Source organism: Felis catus, chromosome F1 (genome assembly GCF_018350175.1).
Source record: "Felis catus isolate Fca126 chromosome F1, F.catus_Fca126_mat1.0, whole genome shotgun sequence".
Lineage (NCBI taxonomy): Eukaryota > Metazoa > Chordata > Mammalia > Carnivora > Felidae > Felis > Felis catus.
In genome coordinates, this window is record NC_058384.1 from 42638042 (window position 1) to 42662354 (window position 24313).

General features: G+C 52.4%; 1 protein-coding gene across 7 annotated transcripts in view; it reads right to left on the minus strand.

The window, feature by feature from the left end:
• Positions 1–24313, minus strand: part of PIK3C2B (phosphatidylinositol-4-phosphate 3-kinase catalytic subunit type 2 beta) — a 66151-nt gene that overhangs the window by 36838 nt on the left and 5000 nt on the right. For 3 of the 7 annotated variants that reach the window (XM_045048462.1, XM_045048460.1, XM_045048463.1), the window contains exons 2-5: positions 5720–6740; positions 1662–1762; positions 910–1064; positions 440–560 (exon numbers count right to left, since the gene is read on the minus strand). In XM_045048462.1, coding sequence (XP_044904397.1) covers positions 440–560; positions 910–1064; positions 1662–1762; positions 5720–6652 — 1310 coding nt within the window. In that variant the 5' untranslated portion in view covers positions 6653–6740. Of the gene's footprint in view, positions 1–439; positions 561–909; positions 1102–1661; positions 1763–3646; positions 3777–4079; positions 4092–5719; positions 6741–15996; positions 16100–24313 lie in introns of those variants that run through there. The other 4 variants (XM_045048461.1, XM_045048464.1, XM_023248052.2 and 1 more) reach the window with 4 other exon arrangements.

Below are 24313 nucleotides of genomic sequence, written 5' to 3' on the forward strand. Positions count from 1 at the left end.
TTGTTGGCAGGGGCAGGGCGAGGAGGAAGCAACTGTAATTTCTCCCCCAGGTTCCACAAGGGCACTTCTGCCCAGTCCTGCATCTACCGTAAAGAGACCACACAACCTAAGAGGAGCAGCCCCCCGCACCCCTCTCTCCACACGCAGACGTCTGCAAGCAGATATGACCTAGTCTTTGCCTGCTTCCAGCTCCAAGCTCTTTCCGCAGCAGACTTGGCTCAGAAGCAGGCCAGCCCTGCTGGAAGACAGAGCGCTGGGGAAAGTGCGACGTGGCTGCGAGTGTGCCCAGAAAGCGGCAGCGGGATCAGGGAGGAGCTGCCGGCCTGGGGCCGTGAGCCCAGCACCACCCCAAGGAAGCCCCCTCAAAACCCTACCGCCCAGAAGGCAGGTGCCATTTCCTACCCACGCTCCCTGCCCCCTCCCCCCCAGATTCACTCACTTCTGCAGGAACTCCTCCAGCCCACAGGGCTTCAGCACAAAGTCCCCCACGTCCACATCTCTCAGTTCGTCATGGGTGTAGCACAGGGTCTGGTGGATGAGCAAGTCTACCGTGGAAGAACCTGGAAGGGGTAGGGCAGGGGAGCCATGATGGGGGGCGGGGTGCCGGGGCAGGCGGGGCTCAGGGTCCCCCTCCTGACCTCCCCGCCGCCCCCCACCACGTTCCTGGCCAAGCATTCTCTAGCACCACTGCTATCACGATGAAGCAGGCAAACACGTAATTAGGGCTTGGAGAAAGTGACTGTGGGCCCAAAAAGGTCGCCCCTGAGCCAGTGCCCCAGAGGAGCCTCCCCACTGCCCCTCACTGGAGCCACAGGTGGGGTGGGAATTGAGGTCCAAGGATCCTACGGTCCAAACCACAGTCATCCCTGCCCCACCTCAAGGGATGCTCATACCCCCTCCCCCACTTACAGTTGCAGGTAAAAGTGAGTGGCTCCCGTAGGCTGTCACACAACACGGTCACCTTCAGGTTGACTTCATCCCCAAGGTGCTCGGGGCTGGGGGTGACAGCACTCCAGACATATCCGGTGAGGGAGTAGTCTTGGATGTCAGAGCCAGATCGAAGGCTGTGCAGGAAGAGAGGGAGAAGGACCCTCGCTGTGCCTTCAGAAGAGAGCAGTCGAGAAGAGGCCTGCTGGGACCCTCCCACCCTGAGGCCAAGGGCCCTTCCGTCCCTCCAGGTCTGCAGGCCAGGCTGGGGGCACTGGGGAAGCAGCTCTGGGAAACCATGTTCTTGATACATTTACTACGGTTACGTAACGTTTCCCAAGCCCAGCTGAGCGTAGGGACAGTTCTGTAGTGACAAAGTTTTCCATGCTAAATTCAAGGGAAAAATTCTCCTCGCTCCATTTCCTTTCTCTGTTAGCTCCAGGTAATACTCTTATCTCCATCTGGGGTGCATTTGCTCCTGGTGGCAACCGAGCCTGAAGCCCTTGGGATAATGTGGCTGTTGGATCAAGGGTTCGTAAACTTTGTCCAAAATATGAAACTTCTAAGATTTCAAAAAGCCCACAACACCTGTTGTAGCAGCACCCCATGGTGATGAATTGAGATTTATTAAATGTGGCTCTTTTTCCTTCCCAGAGAAAGTTCTGAGTGGGCTGGCCCATCCCCCACCCCCAGCCCCCAGAGCCCTCCCCAACACCCCATTCTTTAACTCTTACATATCCAGCATGTGGCAAAACGCAGCAACTTCCTCATCTCTCTCCTCTGAGACCTCAAACAACTCATGGCCATTGGTGACAGCATGGGGCCGGGAGCCCACCTTTAAGAGAAGAGCAGCCCACTCAGTGCCTTTTGCCTCAGGGCATTTCCCTTCCAGCGGGCTGCTCCCAGATCTACACCCTGAAACTCTGGGTATAAAGGTTCTTGAAGCATTGAACACTCAGGGCCCCAGGAAAATGTGGGAAATCCAGGAAGCTCTTTATCAGCTGTCCTAGGAGACCAAGAGCCAAGTGAAAAGAGGGAGGCTTGGGGCACGTGGGTGGCCCAGTCGGTTGAGCATCTGACTTTGGCCCAGGTCATGATCTCACGGTTCATGGGTTTGAGTCCCGAATTGGGTTCTGCACTGACCGTGCAGAGCCTGCTTGGGGTTCTCTCTCTCTCTCTCTCTCTCTCTCTCTCTCTCTCTCTCTCTCTCTGCCCCTCCCCCACTCATGCTTTCTGTCTCTCAAAATAAATAAGCTTAAAAAAAATTGAGGGGTGCCTGGGTGGCTCAGTCGGTTAAGCCTCTGACTTCGGTTCAGGTCATGATCTCGTGGTTTTTGAGTTCGAGCCCCGCATTGGGCTCTGTGCTGACAGCTCAGAGCCTGTAGCCTGCCTTGGATTCTGTGTCTCCCTCTTTCTCTGCCCCTCCCCTGCTTGTGCTCCGTATCTCTCCTTCAAAAATAAACATTATTATTATTATTTTTTTTTAATTGAGAGACCCGGAAGGCTTGGCTGAGGCTGGAAGTCTGGGTGGGATGGGCAAGCGTGTGGCCAAACCTCCTCTCCGGGGAGGCAGTGTCTAATAAGCTCAAGCAGGTTAGGCAGCGCACAGCACTGCTGGGTCACCAGGCTGGCTTTCTGGGGGTGCTCCTACGGGGGTGGCTGGGAGCTCTGCAGGCAGCCTCCTTTTCCCAGTCCCAGCTCAGAGGTCAGGGCAAGAGGGTTACCCAAACAGTGCCTGGGGAAGCCCAGCTCCGGGCAAATGCCTCGGCATCGACAGCGAGCCCCAGGGACCCAAAGCAGAGAGAGACCGAGAACACTCAGATGCAGGCGGTGACTCAGACCCACGTGCCTTCTCGGTCAATGCTATTTGAGGAAGAAAGCATCAAAGCGGCCTTCTGAGCAGGAGAGAACCTGGCTCCTGAGCCTTTTGGCCGTGAACGGCTGGAATGTCAGGGCGCCCGCCTGGGCCCCGGTTCCCATCAGAGAGAACACGGAGTGTGGTGGTGGGGATTCTCTCTCGGATGAGACTCAACCTGCCTCCCGGTACAGGGCTGTTTTCAGTCACCAAGAGGAGCCCTAAAGAAGCCTGCAGCCCAGCCCCAGGGAGGAGGAAGTGGTGGTGGTGGGGGGAGCTGGGGCATGACAGGTTTCTGCCTGACGGGCCTGCCCAGAGGCGCCAGGGGAGGCCACCCCATGGGAATGGCAGCTCAGATGGAGCCCCAGCCTGCATCCGGTAAAGCAGCCGCTGCCAACAGCTGCTTCCGGGGAGCTCAGGCCTGTGCACATAGCAAAGCCTCACCTCTCACCCTCCCACTGGCTCTTCTCACGTCCTCCCCGCCCCTAAGGGCAGATGGCAGCAACTGAGCTCCTCATTTGAATATCCAAATTGTTTCCTCTGAGTGACCCCTCTCATTAGCCTTGCTCCCCAGGGTGAGGATGGAGGGGTGCGGAGGGGAGGGCGGCAGCGGGGGCAGTTGGCATGTGAGGCCCTTGCTCTGCCAAGTTCCAGCCTGTGTCCCGCTCACAACAATAGTACCACTGTCAGCAATTAACCCACAAAAGTGAGGGTGAGAGAGAGAGAGAGCGACAAGAGACAGTGAGACAGAGAGACAGAGGAGGGGAAGGCGAGGGGGATAGAGAACAGAGTGGCTACTGAAGGCCATTTTCATGCCCCTTCAGTACCACTCCCTGGCTCCATAAGAAAACAAAAGCCACTTACGTTTGCCCTGCTGGCAGGCCCTGGTGGCATCGCCCGATGCTGGCTGGGGGAGTCTGCCGGGCACAGGCTGGCAGTGGGGGTACCAGGCTGGCATTTGGAGCCACCCATTTCCAGAGCTGGCTCCACAGGCCTGGGATAAGGAGGGTCCCTCCGTCTGAAAGCCCGGCGGAAGCGGGGCGGCGGGATAGGCCGCGGGTCCAAGGGGTCCCCCCTCCCGGTGGGATGAGCCCCCGCACCGAGCTGAGGTGGGGAAGCCCAGGGCCGCATTTGCCCCTCAAGAACTGGCCAGAGCTTCTTGCTCTGCACTAGCTTCTTCAAGGAGACTTTGCACCACGCTCCCTCTCAGGACCCTGGTGACACACGGGGGTTGGGGGAAGGACGAGGCAGTGGAGGGAGGCGAGAGAGAGAGGGAGCGACAGAGGTGACCACCTACCCGGGCGGCCTGACTCCGAGCAGGCCCAGCTCTGGGTGAGGAACTCGGAGCTGGGAACAGGAATCTCCCCGTCCCTATAAATAGCAGGAGCCGCCCCACCTCTCAAGCAGGGCCCTTAAAAAGCCCTGAGCTCCAGAGTCATGACTTATCCCAGAAACTGATCCTGCTTTGGGGGACTCTCTTCGCAGAAGCACAGGAAGGAAGGACCACGTGGCTTTTCCCAGGCTGTGAAGGATCCCAATTACTGGGACACACGGTGGGAAAGCCCCGGTGTCCCTTAAACAATGGATAAGGAGGAAACAGGGACGGAATGAAGTGGAAAGCTGTTCCTACGGAAGCCATCAGTTATGAGGTAACTTTTGACTCCCTCTGCAGCCAGGGTTTCCAGACCCAAGAGTGAAACTCAAAGTGGCCTCAGGTCCTACCCACGGAGATGCTGCTGCTGACATTTTTTTTTTTTTTTTTTTTTAAGAGAGAGAGTGAGAACGGGAGGGGAGGGGCAGAGGGAGAGAGAGAGAACCTTAAGCAGGCTCCGTGCTCAGCGTGGAGCCAGACACAGGGCTCGATCCCACGATCCTCAGATCAAGACCTGAGCTGAAATCAAGAGTTGGACGCTCAACCGACTGAGCTGCCTACGTGCCCCTGCTGACACTTTTTTAAGCCAGCAAAAAAGATCAAAGCTGCCTGGAACCCACCTGTGCTTCTATGGAGGCACGGTGCTGTTTTATACTCTGCTGGTCAAAGCGAAATTATTACTGTCATCCTGCATGTGTTTGCTAAATATTCTCCCCGTGAGAGGAGATGGACGGTGGTGATGGCTGCACAACAATGTGAGTGTGGTCAATGTCACCGAGCTGGATGCTTCAGATCGGCCAAGATGGGTAAATCTTGTTGTGTATATTTCACCAGAATAAGAAAGAGAGAAGGAGAGAGACAGAGAGAGGCAGAGACACAGAGAGAAAGAAATAGAAGCTGAGAGAGAGAGAGAAAGAGAGAGAGAGAAAGAGAGAGAGAGAGAGGCAGAGACAGAGGGAGGGGGGAGAGAGAAAGAGGGACAGGGAAACAGAGGGAGACAGAGAAAGACAGAGGGAGAGAGCAAGCACCGGCAGGCTTTGAAACAAGAGAGACCAGAACTGCATGCCTTGGACTATCAGGCAGGGTTGTTGAGGGGTCTGGACCAGGGTCTGGCGACCAGTGAGCACTAAACACTGGTTAATGCTGTGACTGAGCCTCATTACCACACAGCGTTTTGGGCACCGCAGGTCAGAAAGCAGAGGCAACTTGCTCCAGTCCACAAGGCTATCCGGCCACAGGGTCACAAAGAATCCCCTAAACCTGGTTCAGTCCTTACCTCGTGAAGTGACTACACACTAGGAACCGAGATTCCAAACCACCTGCCCCCACAAGGGCTGTTTGGGCACAAAACTCAGCCCTGAGGAGGAGCCATGTCTCTACTAGCGTCCCTCTTCCTCTCCCCTGCCAGGGCCCAGGGGCCAGGAGACAGAGGCAGAGGGGAGGAGAGGACTACCAGGGGGAGTATGCAGCAGACTGGGGTCTGGAACAACAAGAAGAAAGGACTCCTCTCCGTTTCCAAACGGCACTTGCAAAGGGAAACAGAAGGCACGCAACAAGGTCCTCACCGGAGCAGCGGAAATCCGGCGGTTCTTGCCAGGTGTCGTATTTTTTCGGTTGGCATAGCGGGAGGCATAGGTTCGGGGCGGCACCTGAGGGGGCATGGTCTTGCTCCGGGCCACGGGTTTTCCGGGAGTGTCCTTGCCGAAGTCCAGGGGCCCCCGGCCCTCCTTCCAGCCCCTGGTGGTGTCACGCAACATTTCTGCATCGTAGGTTGACTTCAGGTTGAGCCGTGTAATCGCATCATTGATCCCGTCATAGTCCACAGGCCCCAGGAGGCGCCCCGGACGCCCACCCCCCAGCTCCTCGTCCTCTTCTAGGATGCGACGCCCTAGCAGTTTGCCTGGAGGGTGCTCGACCGAAGAAAAAGTGTTGACGTCATTGGGCTGGGAGATCTTGGAGGATGAGGGAGACCCCTTTCTGGGAGGCAAAGGAGGGGTGTCCCAGATAGAGACTCGGGGTGGCAAAGGAGGTGGGGACAGTTTCTTGGAGGAGCCATCTATATCTCCTGGTCCTGGGGACAAAGAAAGCCCTTCATCTGAACCATCAAAAATATAGAGATAGTCTCCAGCCAGAGAGCCTTTGGGCCAGGGATCTGGGCCAGGCTGGGAGCCCTGGGAGGTAGAGTGGTTGGATAACCCTTCCTGTGGGGACAGCGAGTTGTAATTGAGGGTAGGATCAGAGCCAGAAAGACCGCGTAAGAGCTTAAGGTCCTTCTGCCTCCCCGCCGGCTTGCTGTAGAAGTCTAGGACGGGCTCGTCCCAGCTGATGAGAGTGGGGTCTGTGCTCTGCTTGGCTCTGTTCTCCTCCTTGTCGTGCCGGAGCTGGGACAGTGCATCATACTCCATCTGCAGGGCTTCGGCCATGGCCAGCTCTTTGCGGCTGATGCCCACCGACTCCAGGGACTTCCAGTGTTCCCCATTGCCCTGAGTCGAAGACATGGTGAGGATAGGTGACCGAGGAGACAAGGAAGCCTTCTACTTCCTGCCAGTGTCAGGGCTGCAGGGTTCTGGCATGGTGTCTCGGCACCTGCAGGTGAGGGGTTAAAAATGTCAATCATTCAGTCACGAAAAGACTTGTTTTAATAACCTGACTTAGGCGACATCATCCGGGCCACTGCCTCCTTCTTGCGTGCCTGTAACCGATGGGGAGAAACAAAAAGACGGAGAGAAAAAAGAGATCCCGAGGCGCCTGGGTGGCTCAGTCGGTTAAGCGTCCGACTTTGGCTCAGGTCATTATATCACGGTCTGTGAGTTCGAGCCCCACGTCAGGCTCTGTGCTGACAGCCCAGAACCTGGAGCCTGCTTCGGATTCTGTGTCTCCCTCTTTCTCTTCCCCTCCCCCATTCATGCTCTGTCTCTGTCTCAAAAATAAATAAAACATTTAAAAAAATAATAATAGGGGCGCCTGGGTGGCTCAGTCGGTTAGGCGGCCGACTTCGGCCCGGGTCATGATCTCGCGGGTCCGTGAGTTCGAGCCCCGAGTCGGGCTCTGTGCTGACAGCTCAGAGCCTGGAGCCTGTTTCGGATTCTGTGTCTCCCTCTCTCTGACCCTCCCCTGTTCATGCTTTGTCTCTCTCTGTCTCAAAAATAAATAAACGTTAAAAAAAAAATAATTAAAAATAATAATAATAATAAAAAAAGAGATCCCAAGACAACTCTATCTATGTAACACATCTACCCTTCCACTCATCAATAGACGTTTCCATCTGTGGTCCCTTGCTCCCACCCTCCTCTCTCTCACATGTGCCCCGAGGAAAGGAGGAAGCGCCTTGCATCAGCCAAGAGAAGATGGAAACAAGGGCTCTTTGGTCCGTTTAAAGAGGACAACTCTCAGACACTGCTGGTGGGGAATGAAAAATGGGACAACCACTTTGGAAAACAGGCAGCCTCTTGTGAAGATAAACACCCGCCTACCATAGGACTCAACTATCCCACTGCTAGTTACCGTCCCAAGAAAAATGAAAGCATAAGTCCATACAAAGACTCGTATACGCATATTCACGGCAGCCTGGTCATATCCCCAAGCTGGAAACAACCCGGGTCGGTCCATCAACAGGTGAACGGATTAAAAAATGTGATTACGTGCACATAATGATACCAACTCAGCGGCAAAAAGGAATGAAATTACTGACACGTGCAGGGACATGGATGCATCTCAAAATAACTATTCTGCGTCAAAGAAGCCAGACCCCCCCCCCACAAAAGTATGAATATGTAGGATTCCATTTATATAAAATTCTGGAAAATGAAAACTATCCACGGTGACAGAGAGCAGATCAGCGGTTCTCCGGGAAGGGGTGGAAAGATGACACAGAGGCATAAAGGAAACTTTGGGGGATGACAAATATGTTCAAGGACTTAATCGCAGTAATAGCTGCACGGATATATAAATACGTCGAAACTTATCAAATTGTACACTTTAAATACGTGCGGTTTATTGTACGTCTAATAGACCTCCATAAAGCTATAAAGTGAAATGTACAATAGAGTCCAATGAAACAGACCGTATAATTACTCAGACTGCACTAAGGTCCTCCCAAAATACACCAATGTGAGCCATAAAACAAAGCCTGGCAACAGGTGAGACCCGGGTACTTGGTGGATGATAGGTGTGCCGTATTAATTCTCCTTGGCCCTCAGGAAGCCAGGCAGGAAGGCAGAATCCCCAGGCTAGCTGCCCCTGGCTAGCCCCCTTCATGTACCCCACTGTTAGTATCCTTTTCTTTAGAAGCCACGACACGAAGATGGCACTGAATGGTTGTAATGACTTGGCTAGCCTGGCCCAACGGTTCTCAACCCTGGTTACTCATTAAAAACACCAGGGGCGCTTTTTTTTTTTTTTTTTAAAGTTCTGATGCCTGGTTCTCTTAAGAGATTCTAATTTAATCGGTCTGTGGTAGAGCAGTGGTATTTTTAAAAACCCCAGGAGATTCTAGTCTGCAGCTGAAGCTGAGAACCACAGACACGTGTGTGTGTATGTTTCGGATTAGGTTGGGGGAGGTGAAGGTGAAGTGGCCACTTCTGACCCTTAGTGCCAGCAGCCAAGAACTTCATGATTTCATGGAATCATCAAAAATTATTCATTCTGTTGCGCTGCTTTACCCAGCAGGTGATAAACATGAGCATGTTGTTCCTTATGATTAGAAAGTTGAAAAAGTCAAAAGGAAAAAGGTTCCGATAGATACTTGGGTGGCAAATTCCATCAGGTCCCAAACGAGTTAGGACAAAGGTATCCCTTGGCCTGAGGTGCCTGTCTAGGACCCTGGTGCCTCCATCAGGCCCAGGTGCAGCACCCTGACCTGAAGGCCATGGCTGGCTCAGTGAATCTTAACAAGTACTTCCCCAAAGATGGAATAGCCCAGGGCATGTGACGTGACTCTTTGCCTGTTGAGTTTGCCCACTCGTCAACAGCTTCTTACGGATTACCTTTTTTTTCTTCACTTTTTATAGTTTATTTATTTGAGAGAGAGAGAGCATGAGCGGGAAAGGGAGAGGGGGAAGGAAGGAAGAGAGAGGGAGAGGGAGAGGGAGAGGGAGAGAGAGAGAGGGAGAGAGAGACAGAGAGAGAGACAGAGAGAGAGACAGAGAGAGAGAGAGAGAGAGAGAGAGAGAGAGAGAGAGAATCCCAAGCAGGCTCCCCGATATCAGCACAAAGCCCCACACAGGGCTTGATCCCATGAACCATGAGATCAAAACCTGAGCCGAAACCAAGAGTTGGATGCTTAACCGACTGAGCCACCCAGGCGCCCTCTTACAGATTACTTTTTACCTACTAAGGCTAAGAGGGAGTCTTGCTATTTGAAATTCAAAGGAATTGGATGAACAGATGGAAATACCCAGAACACAGCTGCTGGGAGTTGGGAGACTGGTCCCAGGAGAAGGTCCTAGTGCTTTAGACAGGAGATACCAGATAAATGCTCCAAGCTGGACCAAGCCTTTTATTCCAGAGAGTATCAACATTTGCCTTCACCAGGCACCACTGTGAGGAGGAAAACTGAGGCCGTTGAAAATGATCTCTCTCAACGTCCTGCCTCTCTTCCCACGAAAGTATCCACACTTGGATTCAGCCTCCCCTTCTTGTCCTTTTTGGTCTCAGGGGAAGAGGGTTCCTGCCTCCTGCTGAGGCACAATCCCAGGAACCTCCCTTCCCTCTGCTGTATCTTCACTTCTTTTCCTTAACGGGGTCTCTCTCTTTAGCACTTTAACATGTTCAGGCTGCTCCTAGCCTTAAAAAGAAACAATGAGGGGCACCTGGGTGGCTCAGTTGGTTAAGCCTCTGACTCAGCTCAGGTCACTATCTCACGGTGTATGAATCTGAGCCCCACATCGGGCTCTCCGCTGTCAGCGCAGAGCCTGCTTCAGATTCTCCGTATGCCTCGCTCTCTGCCCCTCTCCAACTCTCCCTCTCTCAAAAATATATTTTTTTTAAAAAAAATGAAAAAAAAAAACCCCAAAACCCTACGCCGTAAGAACCTTCTCTTGACATTCTGTCCTCCAGCCAATACCTTCTCTGTTCTTCCTTCCCTTCCCAGCTGAGCTATACAAGAGCAGAAGACACCCGAACTTTCCCAATTTCCATTTGCCCTTCAATTCACTGTAATCTGGCTTCTGTCCCCATCCTTCCACAAAAACTGCCCCAGCAACAATATCCCGGCCATCCAATTCCACCGGCATTTCTGTCTGCCCAGACATGGCTGCTGCATTTTGCTCTATAGACCCTTCCCTTCTACCCAAAACCCTCCACCCCTTGGCTTCCATGACCCTATTTTTTTTTTCTTGTTCTCCACTCCCTTCTGTTCTGCTCTTCCTTTGTCCACCCCTGAAATGTTGGTGTTGGCTCAGGACTCCACTCTCAGCCACTGTTAACACCCAGGCAACTCTCAGGCAGCCTCGCCTCTTCTCATCTTCCCATTTGTTCCACTCATTGGCAGTTCTAAAGGTGTATCTCACCCCCCCAGTTTCAATGCCCACCCCATACCTCGAGGCCCGAATGCCCACCACTGAACTGTCACCTTCTCCTTTCCTTCTAATCTGCCCCCGCTTTAAGGCATTCGCCCCAGAAAAGCCAGAGGGCTCTTTCTAAAGGGTAAACCTGATCGTCTCCTCCCGGCCTCAACCCCTTCAAAGGCTCTCTATCCGCTTCCTTTACAAATCCTTTATCACCTGCCCCATCTCCCTCCCATCTACAGCCATTCATTTGCCACGTACTCAATACCTCAGTGACTTCTTTCAACATTGTCCTTCCCCTGGGTACGCCCTTCCCAACTCCTGTCGCTTTCTGCCTGTGTGACTCTAACTCGCCCCTCAGACTTTGCCCAGATATCACATTCTTCAGGAAGCTTTCTCTGAACTCCCAGATCGGACTAAGGAACCCTTCTTTATGCTCCCAACAGTACCCTGTACACACCTCAAATATAATCTTAGTTTATTCACAATTAAATAGGTACGTATCTGTCACCTCCCCCCCCCCCCCCCCATCAAGCTCCTTAAGTTCCAAATTCACCTCATTTCCACCGAGAAAAGCAACTGGAACTGGGATGTAAGGGCAGAGCTTTCTGGCGGGAAGAGTTTTTAGACATAAGACCAGTGATCCGGATGCAGCTGGCAGCCTTCCTTGGGGTCCTACAAACACAGGACTGGGTTTCACCTCAACTGGGCCAGGTTTGGCATCTGTGCAGGCAGGTGGGCGGACGGACGGGACCACCGCACAAAGCACCTCCCAGCTCTGGGACTCTGACTTGAACCGATCGGTTTCCTTGAGTCAAATTTTCTCAGCGGACTCCAAAGCCGTATCCCGGAGCTAAGGAACAGCCCCAGCCCTGGGAGGAAAGAGAAGACAGACCCACAGATGATCCGGCAGGCCTGGCTCCTGAGGTTCTTCCAAGACTGGAATTCAGATGAGGAAAGCCGAGCTACCCCTCTCTAACCACCGTCCCCTGGTGCCTGGCCAGGACTCCACCAGACTGTCTGTCAGCCAGGCAGAGGAGGCCCAGCGGCTGACAGATCTTGTGCCCGGGGCCACACTGGCAGCTGCTCCTTCTAAAAGGCTCAGTGCTCTGCTCACTCTGATGCTGAGGGATCTGAAGGAGGAGACGGACAAGCAGCAGCCCCCGCAGGACCAGGAGAGCCCCCCCCACCCCCCCAAGGTGGAGTGAAGGTATTGAGTGGTAGCCTGGCATAGGGGAAATCCAGACGGGGGGAGGAGGGAAGACAGGAGCGACAGTCCTAACAACCTGGAGCCAGAGCAACCTGGCTTCCCCTCTAAGAAGCCAAGCCCCAAATTTCATTTTCTGGGACGGGTGGGGATACACAAAGTATTTTCGCAATCAGAGTCTCAGGTTTCCTGCCTTCCCTGCCCCCCTCCCCAATTCAGCTCCCTCTCTGCCAGCCTCTGCTGGCTGACACATCAGAAGCGGCTCTATTCCCTCAGTCCCCAAGGGCTACTAGGGATTCTGTGAAAAAACCCATGTAGGTCCCAGGAAAGACATGGGGTGGGGAGGGCCCGGGGCTTTGTAGCCCATCCAAAAAGAGACAGCTAGGGCCAGTATGACAGTGTCACACAACTCCGGGGGGTGGGGGGGTACCCATACACCGTATTCTATGTGAATGTCACCCTCGGACCACAACAAAGAGAACCATGTGAATGGCGCCCCCTGCAGTTGCACACCTCGGTGGCATGGCTGTGTTCCCTGCTCCCGTCCATCTTTCAGATCACTTTCAGCCAGTTTCCCTTCCCCACCTCTGCGCGCTCCGTCTCTCCTTAACCATTTGAAAGTTAGATGCAAGGGCTCCACCTCCAGATACTTCAGGTTGAATCTCTAAACAACTAGCGCGCTCTCCTATATAAACACAATGCCATTAGCACAGCCACAACATTTAAGGTGGACACGATAATATTATCTAATACATAGTCCACAATGGAATGTTCACAACTGCCATCTGGGAAGTTTTTCAAACCTACAGGTTCCTGGCCCCTCTTCTGGGGGGGGGGGTCTGATTCAGTAGGGTGAATCCCTGGACTCTGATCAGTTCAAAGCCCTCTCCCCTAGGCAATTCAGACGCGCCGCCAGGGCTGACCGCACAGACCGCGGTTTCAGAACTCCCAGGAAGACCAGAGGTTAGCGGGGAAAAGGGACCCCACCAGGCAGCTGGTGAAGGAAGAGGGGCGTGCTTATGGCTGAGCAGGTCGGTGCCAGGGTCCAAGCAGCACCAGGCACCGAACAGTCCACACAGCTGCCAAAGGATGGCTGGAGGCCGGCGGGGGAGGAAATGGGGTCGGGGCAGAGCTACACAATGGTCTGGAGTCCAAGGGTGGAGACAAAGGAGAGGACACTCCCCTCCGTTCAGTCCCTGTGCCAGTGAGCCAGCAGTGACACCAGCTGTGCGCGCAGAGGGCTTCCGGCTGCCCGGCTGGAGGGCACCTTTTTAGAACTGCTCTGCCTTTGCTCAGCCTGTGAGCTCTGGGTCATCTCCTCACATCCAGAACCCCGAAACTGAATGTCAATGGCCAATGAGTACCGGTTACACGCCAGGTGCCATGCTGGCCCTAGAAGTATTCAGAGGGCTGTGGCACACTTCCGGGGAGCTCGCCACCTAGCAAAGATGATAGACATATCCATAAATAATTCAATCCCCCCCGCCTTGGGGCACAAAGCGGGGCAACACTGCATGTCTTGGCCCATGTTCACTGGGCAGGGAAAATGGAGAGCTACTGAGCAAGATGGAAAAAAATATGAAGGGTCTCAAGCCCTCAGCCTTGGGCATCCCACCTTTTAGTAGTTTTTAATAAGGGAAGAAGACTCCGTTCTAGGACTACCTAGGAAGGGGCCTTCAGCACCTCCTCTCAGAACAGAATAGGTCAAGGGGTTAGAGGCCATATGGACATAGAAGCTCTGGCTTCCAGAATTTTGCATTCAGATGACCCCTGCCCCTCACCACCCCCCAACACCCGTACTCATCCATACCCCAAATCTCACTGGCTTTGCAGCCAGGGACCCATCCCCCACACCTCACTCCACAGGCCTGCTGCCCACCCCCGACTCCCACCCCCAGAGGCCCAGTTCTAGGAAGGAATGTCAGCATGCCCTGCGTCAACTCCCCCAACAGGAAGGTGTATCCAAAAGGTCAGGCTCCCTGTCTCAAACAGATGTATATCTGATCCCAGCTTCTGTACTGCAAGCCTATAGGTTGTACACAGCTCCACGAGGTTCTTTGATGTCAGGCCCATCACGGAGTCACATGCACCCACAAGGTCTTTCTCCTGTTTCTTCTCTGTGGCTGTCACTTAGTTCCAAATGTGGGGAGACACAAAACAGCTGCCTGTGCTCTTGTCCTACTCATCCAGCTCCTCTCTAGCATCCTCTGCGCCAAATTAAAGCAGCCCCACGTGATTCAGCCTTTGCTGCTGGAACTTCATTTTTCATCCCTGGACTCCCTGGGCCTACCCCTGGACATTGCACTAATTTGAAGCCAAAGTTGATACTGGAGTTCGTAGAGGGTTCTCTGGGTCCTAGGAGAGCAGAGACAGATGCCAGAAGCCTGTGCGACATGGTTAGATAGAGCTCTGTTTGCATTCAGAGTCCAAGAGTCCTCTAGTCCAGCTCAGAAATCACGTGTGCAGCTGGTCTATGCGCGCGCACGCGTATACACACACACACACACACACACACACACACACACACACACACACACGCAATCCCTGGCAATCATAGCTCCTACCACAAACCCTGCAGATTTGGGACTCGGGTAAGAAGAGAGTCAGGATGGAAGAGGGCAGGCAACTCGTGGCTCCTCTCAAAACTTTCCTTCCTAGAGCTGGCGACGTGGATCAGGGGCCAGGAGCTGGCAGCCACCTGAATGGAACCCCTGGCAAACAGGGAAGAGAGGTCTTGGCAGTGTGTGGATCTCTAATCCAGGAACCATCCCTGGAGCCAGAGCCGCCACATCTCCTCTCTGTCTGGTCTATACTTCCTGCTTCCTACCACCCCCACCTGCCCTCAGCCACCACAGCCTCAAAAACCAGCCCTTCTAGTTCTGATCAGCTGGGTTCCCTCCAAGCAGCATGTGGTTAAGAATGCCTTTACTTCCCCCAACTCCCAGGTATATAAGCAGTCTCTTCTCACAATCCCTGGGCAACTCTTTCTGCCCATGGGTCCTGTTCCCGTGCTTTAATAAAATCACCTTTTTGCACCAAGAAAAAAAAAAAAAGGAATTCCTCTTCCAGGGGGCACCTGGGTGGCTCAGTCAGTTAAGCGTTGGGACTCTTGATTTTGGCTCAGGTCATGATCTCAAGGTTCAAGTCGGGCTCTGGAATGACAGCACTGAGCCTGTTTGGGATTCTGTCTCTCCCTCTCCCTCTGCCCCTACCACACACTCATGGTCCCTCTCTCTCTCAAAATAAACAAACAAACATTAAAAAAATAAATAAAAGAATTACCCTTCCAGCTTCCTTGGCCCTCCAGAGAAAGGCAGTGGGATAGGATGGGGGGGGGGGGGAGGAGCTCCCAGGATGACCTTCCTGTGCTAATCTTGGTCTCCAGCCGAGGGGATTCCTTTTTTTTTTAAATTTAAATCCAAGTTAGTTAACGTGTAGTGTAATAATGGTTTCAGGGGTAGAATTCAGTGATTCGTCACTCACATATAACACCCCAGTGCTCATCCCAACAAGTGCCCTCCTCAATGCCCATCACCCATTTAGCCCATCCCCTCCGTCACCCCTCTGTTTGTTCTCTGTATTTAAGAGTCTCTTATGGTTTGCCTCTAGCTGAAGGGATTCTTAAGGGAAGTTCGTTTCAGACAAGATTTACACCAGCCCATCCCGTGTCATAAAAACAACCCCAACATTTCCAAACACCAACATCTATGAACCTTTAATCTCTCTGAGGGTATTAGAGACTCCACGAAGTATAAAGGAAGCCCCTCTGGGAGAAGGATGTCACAAAACAGGTGGAAAGGGGGATGGGGACACAGCAGCCCTCACGATCCTTGCCACCCCCTCCTTTACTTTGTCACACAGGGCCATTGGCTTCCTGCAAACCAAGGGTTCCTGCAAGGCCCCTTGCTGTCACCTGTCACCTCCAGCTGAACCTCCAGTCCAGCTTCCCCAGCTCAGTCCTTTGGAATCCAGTTCTCCAGGATTCCTGTGTAGGCTGGGGAAACTCCCTGGAGGAGGCCAGCCCATTAAACAGAATCCAGAAAGCAGGTCACAGCTGTTCCCAAACGGCCCGTGGCACCAGAGGGAAAACAGCACACCAAAGAGTCTCTGCTTTGCCTGGAGGACTCACCGGAGGGAAGAGGAGAGGCAGTGTGGGGCCACCTCACTGCTCCGTGCTGCTGCCCCAAGTCCTCACATGCTGGGCACGCTGGGCGGGGCTAACCCATCAGAGTCTGCAAGAAGCAAGGAGCGGCACTTCAGATTTTGGCCCAGGCCCACGGCAAGGGGAGGGGGGTGTAGCTCGGGGAACTGCAGAGGCATCGGACTAACGAAGAGTGCACGGAATAATGCCAGGGGGACTATCTCCAGAGGGACATCTTTGCTGGAGATCAGAGCGTGGATTCTTAAGGAGCATCTCCAATTAATTCACTTCTAACAATCCTTTGGTTGTTTTCTGGTAGCAACTTCCTTAGACATCAGGGAAGCGATCTCCCTTCCCCACAACAGGGCCCCCTTGACCATTAGAGATGAGCAGACTGAGGCCCACTAAGGGTCAGCGACTTTGCCCCGGGGGCTCATACTGGATCTGTGGCAGGGTGGGGAAGGGGCCACCGACCCGATGTGGGGGGCCATAGGGTGCTAATACTCAGGAACAATCTTGTCCCTAGCCCTGTGCTATCCGCCCCCACAAGTACACCCCTGGGACCAAACCCCAGGATGAGAATGAGAAGGACCCGGAGGACCGGTCCCCAGAATGATCACACACACACAGAGTGCAGAAAGTGGGGCCCCAGCCCCCATGTGGCCTGTGGGAAGGTTGGGGGCGGCTGCCTGGAAGCCTGGGTGAGGGAGCCAGTGGGCAGGGACAGGCTGTGGGGGCGGTGGGCTGCCATTGGCTGAGAGCCACCTGCTCAGCTTGCAGGAAGGCCAAAAGGAAGTCAAGCAGAAAAAGGCTGAGCCAGTCTTCCTCGGGAACCTGAGGAGCTGGAGACCAGGCCCCATACCATGCCACCGGGCCCAGGGCAGGCTGCCCTCCTCTATCCCGGTGGGAAGGCTCTACGAGGTACGCAAGCCCTGCCCGCTGCACCTCTGCCACCGCAGTCCCTAAAACAGCAACCTGGACATGTGATCTGGTAACAAAGAGTATCTGCAGTTCGTGCTAACTCCCCAGATCAAGAAAATCCCTGGTAGACTAGTCATTCTCAGGGACCTACAGCCTTGGTAATCACATGAACTGCATGTACCCCCACACCTTCCCCCACGTCCCCCCACACATCCATACGTAGCTACTACCGCGCACTCCCTTCCCTGTGCACACCCCCTCACCCCCCAAGACCTACCTCTTCCACCTCCTCCCTCCCCACCCTACACACACCCATACCTTCCCCCAAGCACCTGCAGGTACCCCCCCCACTCTCCATGCATACTCCATACCCCTCCCCCAAGCACACACGCCTCTGTACCCCGCGTACCTCGCACAATCCCCACACCTTCCACAATTACCCACATCTGCCCCTGCATACCCCTCATACCTTCCCTCCCTCCAGGTCCCCCCCCCCTCCCCTGCACAACCCCTCCACCTCACTCACGCCCTCATCAGCTCCCTGGGGAAGTGGACTTAGACACCAAGAGGTCATGATCTTAGTGTCCCTGGCAAAGACGACTGAGAAAATAGATGGAAGGGTGAACCCGGAAGAAAAAGGAAAACAGGACCTTTCCGCTCCAGGGAGCAGCTCTGGGCCTTCGGCATCCACATTCCAGCCGACTGGAGGCAGGCTCGCAGGCCCGGAGGGGACCAGGGAGCCAGAACGCAAGGGAAGGGCACTCCAGGCAGTTGAGCCCAGGGGGACCTTCGCCCAAGGGCCACCTAGCTTCTGGCAGGCCTCAGAGGTGCTCAGTTATTTCCTAAATTCAGGGTGCAGTGGAAAGGCCCTGAGGTCCCCACAGACCAGGGTAGGAAAGGAAAGGGGTGCCGCTCTCAAGCAGCCCCCATCTTACAGCCCAGAAACACACACACACACACACACACACACACACAACACCAGCAAACATCTGCTACTAATTTACACAGGGGTGTGAGAGGCCAAGGTGTTAGTCCCACCCAGGGACATTTGCATCTAAAAAAGCAGAGTCTGAGCAGAGGAGGGCCCAACCCAGCCCATTCTGGAAGTGGAAAGGGAAATTTCCAGTGGCCTGGGAGGAATGACCCATTAATAGGTAGGCGGGGTGGATCTTGATGGTGGCTGTGCCTCCTCATGGCCTCCCTGGTCTCAGCTCCTGAGGCCTAGGCATCTCTTGTCCTTGTCCAGAACTCATGTCCCCCTCAGTGAGGCCCAGCAGGCAGCTTGGTCTCTAAGTCACTGACCCCTCCTAACCCCGGCCTTGGGTATTGTTGGCCAAGATTGACCCAGGAGGCCCCCAGGCCTTCTTCAGTAGTCGAGAAGGATATCCTGCTCAGGGTCAGCCAAGGACACTGACCCCCAAGGGAGACTAAGGATGCTAGCTTACCCTGGTCAAAGGAGAAACTCCACTCAGGATGCTGGGCCCTAAGAGGGAACTAAGATTGAGACCCTCTCCAAGATGGCCTCCCAGTGTTCAGAATCCCCAAACCACAGGGAAAGGGATACAGAGATGGCAGCCTGGGAAGGAGGCAGCAGGCAGTGTCCGGTGGTACCAGATCCCAGCCAGGACTCCCCACATCTGTCTGGTCTCCAGACCTGTCCCAGCAGTAGGTTCCAGAGTCCTCAGAAGGACCCATCGGCACTCACAGCCTGGTATAGACTCCCTGTACCCTATTTCCCCACCCGGTTGACTCTTAGGGCCTCCAAAGCCCTGGGTGCAGCTGGAGGCTCCCTCCCCTTTCCTACTTTCTCTGTCTCTCCTCTTCCCACTCTGACTCAAGAGCCCCAGAAGCCTTCCCTGGTCAATCCTTCCAATTCCTGCTTTTGCTTTCAGTGTCTCCTTAACATTCTGAGGCTGTGTGCGTGTGTGACACAATGATTTGGTGTTGCTCTGTACCTGCCTGATGCCTTTCTCCCATCTCCCATGCCCCACTCTGCACAGGAAGGTCCCAAGGGAGACCGAGGTCTCCGGAGAGCAGGGTCTCAGTCTACGCTGAGCAAAGGGGACATTCGACAGAGGGGTGATCAGCCTGGCACAGCGTAGCTCATTAACATCCCACCAGCCCCGTCTTTATGGGGGCCTTGCCCATGTGACCCTCACTCAGGGCACCAGGGTAGCAGGAGTCACAGACCATTCTCAGTAGGGATTAGGTGACACTGCTGGCAGCTGGGTAAGTGTAGCCAGGGTGTGACCGTGGGTGCAGGCCCATTAGGGCTAAGGTTCCATAGGCACCTTGCTGAAATGCCAGTCTAATGTATGTAAACACCATCACAAAGTCTGTCAAGTTAGTGTCCCCAGGGATACGTCCCCAGTCCTCCCTGGAGGGAAGGTGTCATACTTTGTTTAGGGGAAAGGGAAGGGGGCAGGCAGCGTGGTGGGGGGAGGTCAACTGAGGAAAGAAATACACCTGCTTTTCTCCTCTGGCATTTTGTGCCAGGTTTTGTCTTGTTTAATCCTCACAACAATCCTTATGTGTGGATGTTAATATCCTTATTTAATGGATGAGGCAAGCGGAAAAGAGGAAAAGGACTGAATAATTTACTGCCCCCCCCCAAGGTCACACAACTAGTAAACGACAAAATCAGGCATTAAACTGGAACCTGTTTCCGGCCAAAACTCATAGCGTTTTTCCTATCTCACAGAATGGGACCCAGGCACGTCACATTTTACCCAACGGGCAAGCTGACGTTGGTGATTATCTTGGAACAACGCCTCCACCCTCTCCCCCGACACCCCAAGACATTTCTTCACCGTCGCAAGCCCCTCAAAAGCAAGCAAATAACAAACAAGAGGAAACCAAAGGACGACGCACCGTTTTCCAGATAAGAGGACCAAAGGCTGAGCGTCAAAATGGGAGAAGGGGAGTGGGGGATACGGGCTTCCAGTTATGGAATGAGTAGGTCGCAGGAATAAAAGGCACAGCACAGAGAATCTAGCAGACGATACTGCACCGGCATCGCACGGTAACAGACGGTAGCCGCACTGGTGTAACATACAGAGAAGTCGTATTCCTGAAACCAAGGTAACATTGTGTGTCGCCTATACTCAAATAAAAACAGAGAGAGAGAGAAAGAACCAAGGACCAGAAGGAGAAATGCCTTGTCTGGAGTCACACAGCAAGTCAGTGACAGAAGTGGGACTAGAAACTAGAGGCGGGTCCCAGACTCCCGCTCCAGTGCTCTTTCCAGACTGAGCCACCACCAGTCTATTTCCAGTGAAGGAAATCTCCCAGCCTTCCTGTTCCAGTCTCTCTCAGACTGGTCCATTCCTCTCCAAGCTTCCGATTACTTTCCTCAAGTTAAATAACCTACTGAAAGCACCCATTAGGCACCAAAAATTATTTGTTTAATGTTTGTTTATTTTTGAGAGAGAGAGAGAAAAAGAGCACGAACAGGGGAAGGGCAGAGAGTGAGGGGGACTGAGGATCTGAAGCAGGGTCTGTGTGGACAGCAGGGAGCCTGATGTGGGGCTCAAACTCACCATGAGATCATGGCCTGAGCCGAAGTCAGACGCTTAACTGACTGAGCCACCTAGGTGCCCTAGCACCAAAGATTATTCTTTCTCTTATCCGAACAATTGAAACAACCTCCTAAGCGTCTCTGTCTCCCCACTGACCCCTAAAGCATCTGCTCCACGGCCACAACCCTGGAGCAATGGCTCTGTTCATATCATCCTTCTGACGAAAAGGTTTCTGTCTCTCCTTGCTTTCATACTGGACATTCAAGACTCCCCACACTGAGCCCCAGCCCAGTTCCCTGCAGGCCCCCCAAATACTGATGGTTATTAAGCATTCCGTGGGGCCACAAGTTTTCCCATGAATCTTCGGTCATGCTAGTGCCTTCTGGAATCCTCTCTGGCTTGCCCTCTACAAACACCTGCCCTTGTATTTGAGCCTTCTATCATCTCCTATGACAGAAAGTGACTTTTGCTCTCTTTTGAACATCTCTAAATATACACAGCATTGGGGCACCTGGGTGGCTTGGTGGGACGAGCGTCAGACTTCGGCTCAGGTCATGATCTCGCAGTCCGTGGGTTCGAGCCCCGCATCAGGCCCTGTGCTGACAGCTTGGAGCCTGGAGCCTGCTTCCGATTCTGTGTCTCCTTCTCTCTCTCTCTCTCTGCCCCACCCCCACTCACTCTCTGTCTCTCAAAAAAATAAATGTTAAAAAAAAATTTCGGGGCGCCTGAGTGGCTCAGTCAGTTGAGCGTCCGACTTCGGCTCAGGTCATGATCTCACAGCTCATGAGTTCCAGCCCTGTGTCAGGCTCTGTGCTGACAGCTCAGAGCCTGGAGCCTACTTCGGATTCTGTGTCTCCCTCTCTCTCTGCCTCTAACCCACCTGCATTCTGTCTCTGTCTCTCTCAGAAATAAAACATTAAAGAAATTTTTTTTAATTTAAATATACACGGCATTTAGTGTTTTGTGTTATACCTACTAGTGATTAGAATAAAAATAATTTTTATCCAGGTGGGTGCTTTATAGTTACAAAGCACTTTCACAGACATAAGCCCATTAATCTTAAGAACAAAAATTACCTCTTATTTATCTTGCCTTCCCCACCACGCTCAGCACAGCGTTTTACACTAGGGACAGAGCTGTTAAATACCGTGTTCTGAGGGTGGTCGGACCAAGCCAGAGGAGAATATTTAACACCTCCCTGCTACAGAATCAGAGATTCTGGATGAGGAAGGCAAAATTGTAGTTTACGTTTCCGGGTTGATACCCCATTGCATTTATTAGATTCTTGGAATTTAGAAGTCCCCAAAATATTAAACGCTATTGTCCTAACTTCTACACTTCTATGAAATGCTGCCTCAGATTATACCAGCTCTTGGGGCAGCCATGGACAACTGCCTCATACCGAGTTTATAGGATTACCCCATTCCATAAAGCAACTCATGCATTCACTTGTCATTTCTGGAGTACAATGTGGTTACCTCAAGGTCATGGACCATATTGAATTTAAGTTTGTATCCCTAGGGTTCAGCACAAACTTGCCTGAAGGATGATAATGTAATTGTAACCGCCACCATTTTCTAAGCCCTCTCTATTTACCAGGCCCTATTCTAGATGGTTCATTAATGAACTCATTTCATTTTTACCACAGCTTGTTTCCCCCACCCCCACCCCCCGTACTATTATTTCCCCCCATCTTACAAACGAGGAAACAGAAGCACAGAGAAATCAAGTAACTTTCCCAAAGTCAAACAACTAGCATGAGGGAGAGCTAGGCTTTAAACCCATGGAATCTGGGTCCGAAGCCATACTCGTATGTACATACTGAATTTATACTGCCCTTCAGTTGATGAATCAATAGATGCAAGAATGAATGAACAGAGGCACTGAAGATGTTTTTGTCGGAGAACAAGGAACCAACCATCAATTAACCCACCTCTTGCCTCCACCCCATGTTACCCATAGGACTATCACAAGAGTCTTTCTCAAACCTTCCCTAAGTTCCGCCAGAGTTTATCTATGAGGAATTCCCTGATATACCAGTATAGAATCCCTGTCAACAAAATAAAAAAGCTTGGTTTAATTTATTCCTTAGTGAACTAAATTCTCCCAGAATACAAACTCCAGAAGGACAGGGACTATGTCTGTCTTCTTCCACTGCTGTGCACTGAGGAGAGCATCAGGTACGTTGTGAATAAAAGATAAAAGGTAAACTCCTTCAATGGTTCTGGTCAGATTAAAGTACCTTCACTTCACCCCCTTTGCCTTTCACTTCATCCCCCACCCCAATTTCTACTCATTGTTCAGATCTTGCTAACATTTAATGTTTTTATTTATTTTTGAAAGAGGGAGAGACAGAGCATGAGCAGAGGAGGGGCAGAGAGAGAGGGAGACACAGAATCGGAAGCAGGCTTCAGGCTCTGAGCTGTCAGCACAGGGCCCGATGTGGGGCTGGAACTCAGGAACCGTGAGATCATGACCTGAGCCGAAGTTGGACGCTTAACCGACTGAGCCACCCAGGAGCCCTTTGACTAACATTTAATTTCTTCCAGGACGTCTGACTACACCAAGTATCCCACTTATGAGTTTCCAAAGCATCCCATGCTTCACCCCCGACCCCCACCCCGCCCCCAACACACAGCCCATTTACTTGTCTGTATTCCCCACTCAACTGTAAGTTCTGGAAGGCTATCAGTCCTCATCACTGAAAGCACCTAAAGTCATTATTAGTAAGCCCTCAAAAAACATCTGTTGAATGAATGAGTTCTTTTTTAAACATTCTCTGACTTATCTCCCTTTGTGACCATAGCTTCACCACAGATGGCTTTGAAAACAACCATTTCTGTTGTCAACTCTGTCAGCGGACTCTTGGGGAAGCCCTGTCTCATTCAGAACTTGGGGCTCACTGACACTTCTTCTCAGCGGTCCCCTCAGGGGAGCACCAAGGGAAGAAACACAGGTGCTGGAAGTTTCCTGACCTGGACTCAAACTTTGCTTCTTCTCTAACTAGTCCTACAACCTTCGGCATTTTTCGGAATCTTAATTTGAACTAAACCTAACCGCAACCTCAGGTCTCACATCGGTGAAAGGGGAGGAGACAATTTCATCATCGCGGTTTTCTCCAAGGTTAGGGTTAGGGAAGGGGAAAGTACAGATAACGTTTGAGAAGCTACAGGCGGACAATACCTGACATTAATATAAAACTGTATGCTAACTAACAGGGATTAAAATAAAAACTAAAAACAAGAACAAAAAACCCCCCAAAAACAAAAAATAGCTACAGGTGGACACTCAGTGCCGGTGGTTATTCTTCATCATATGCTCTTGCCTCGTGGTACTTGAACTTGAGCTCAGGTGGCTCCTTTTCGCCTTCCTTGCTGAAACCGTCTGCAACAGCGTCATCAAAATTGCACTTGGGAGACTTGGCTATCCCTTTGGAACCACTCTATGTTTCAAAGTCTCCTGTCAGGGAACTACATCTAACTTCTCTCTTACTTAAAAAAAAAAATAATAATCTGCCTTCTTAAGGTCTAGAGCAGAAATCTGAAATCCTGGCCATAATATTCTTGGGGAAAATACTATAGATGTCTTCTCCCAGCTTCCCATAATACCCAATTTGCAAACAATCTCTCCAGTTTTGGTCAGCATTAAGTGCACTTTACAGGTGCTCCTTGTCAGTTTAACTTCCTTTATTTACCTGTAGGAAGGGGTAACAGCACGGGCGAATCAGGAATGTGGCAGATGCCCTGCTTTCAGAAAAGGGGGGCTCTCAAGAGGGGTCTCGACCCTGGAAGAGCCCCATCATTACACCTACCTACATTCTAGATTAGCCTGCGACCTAAGACAAGAAAGGCTCATATCTGTTTCTC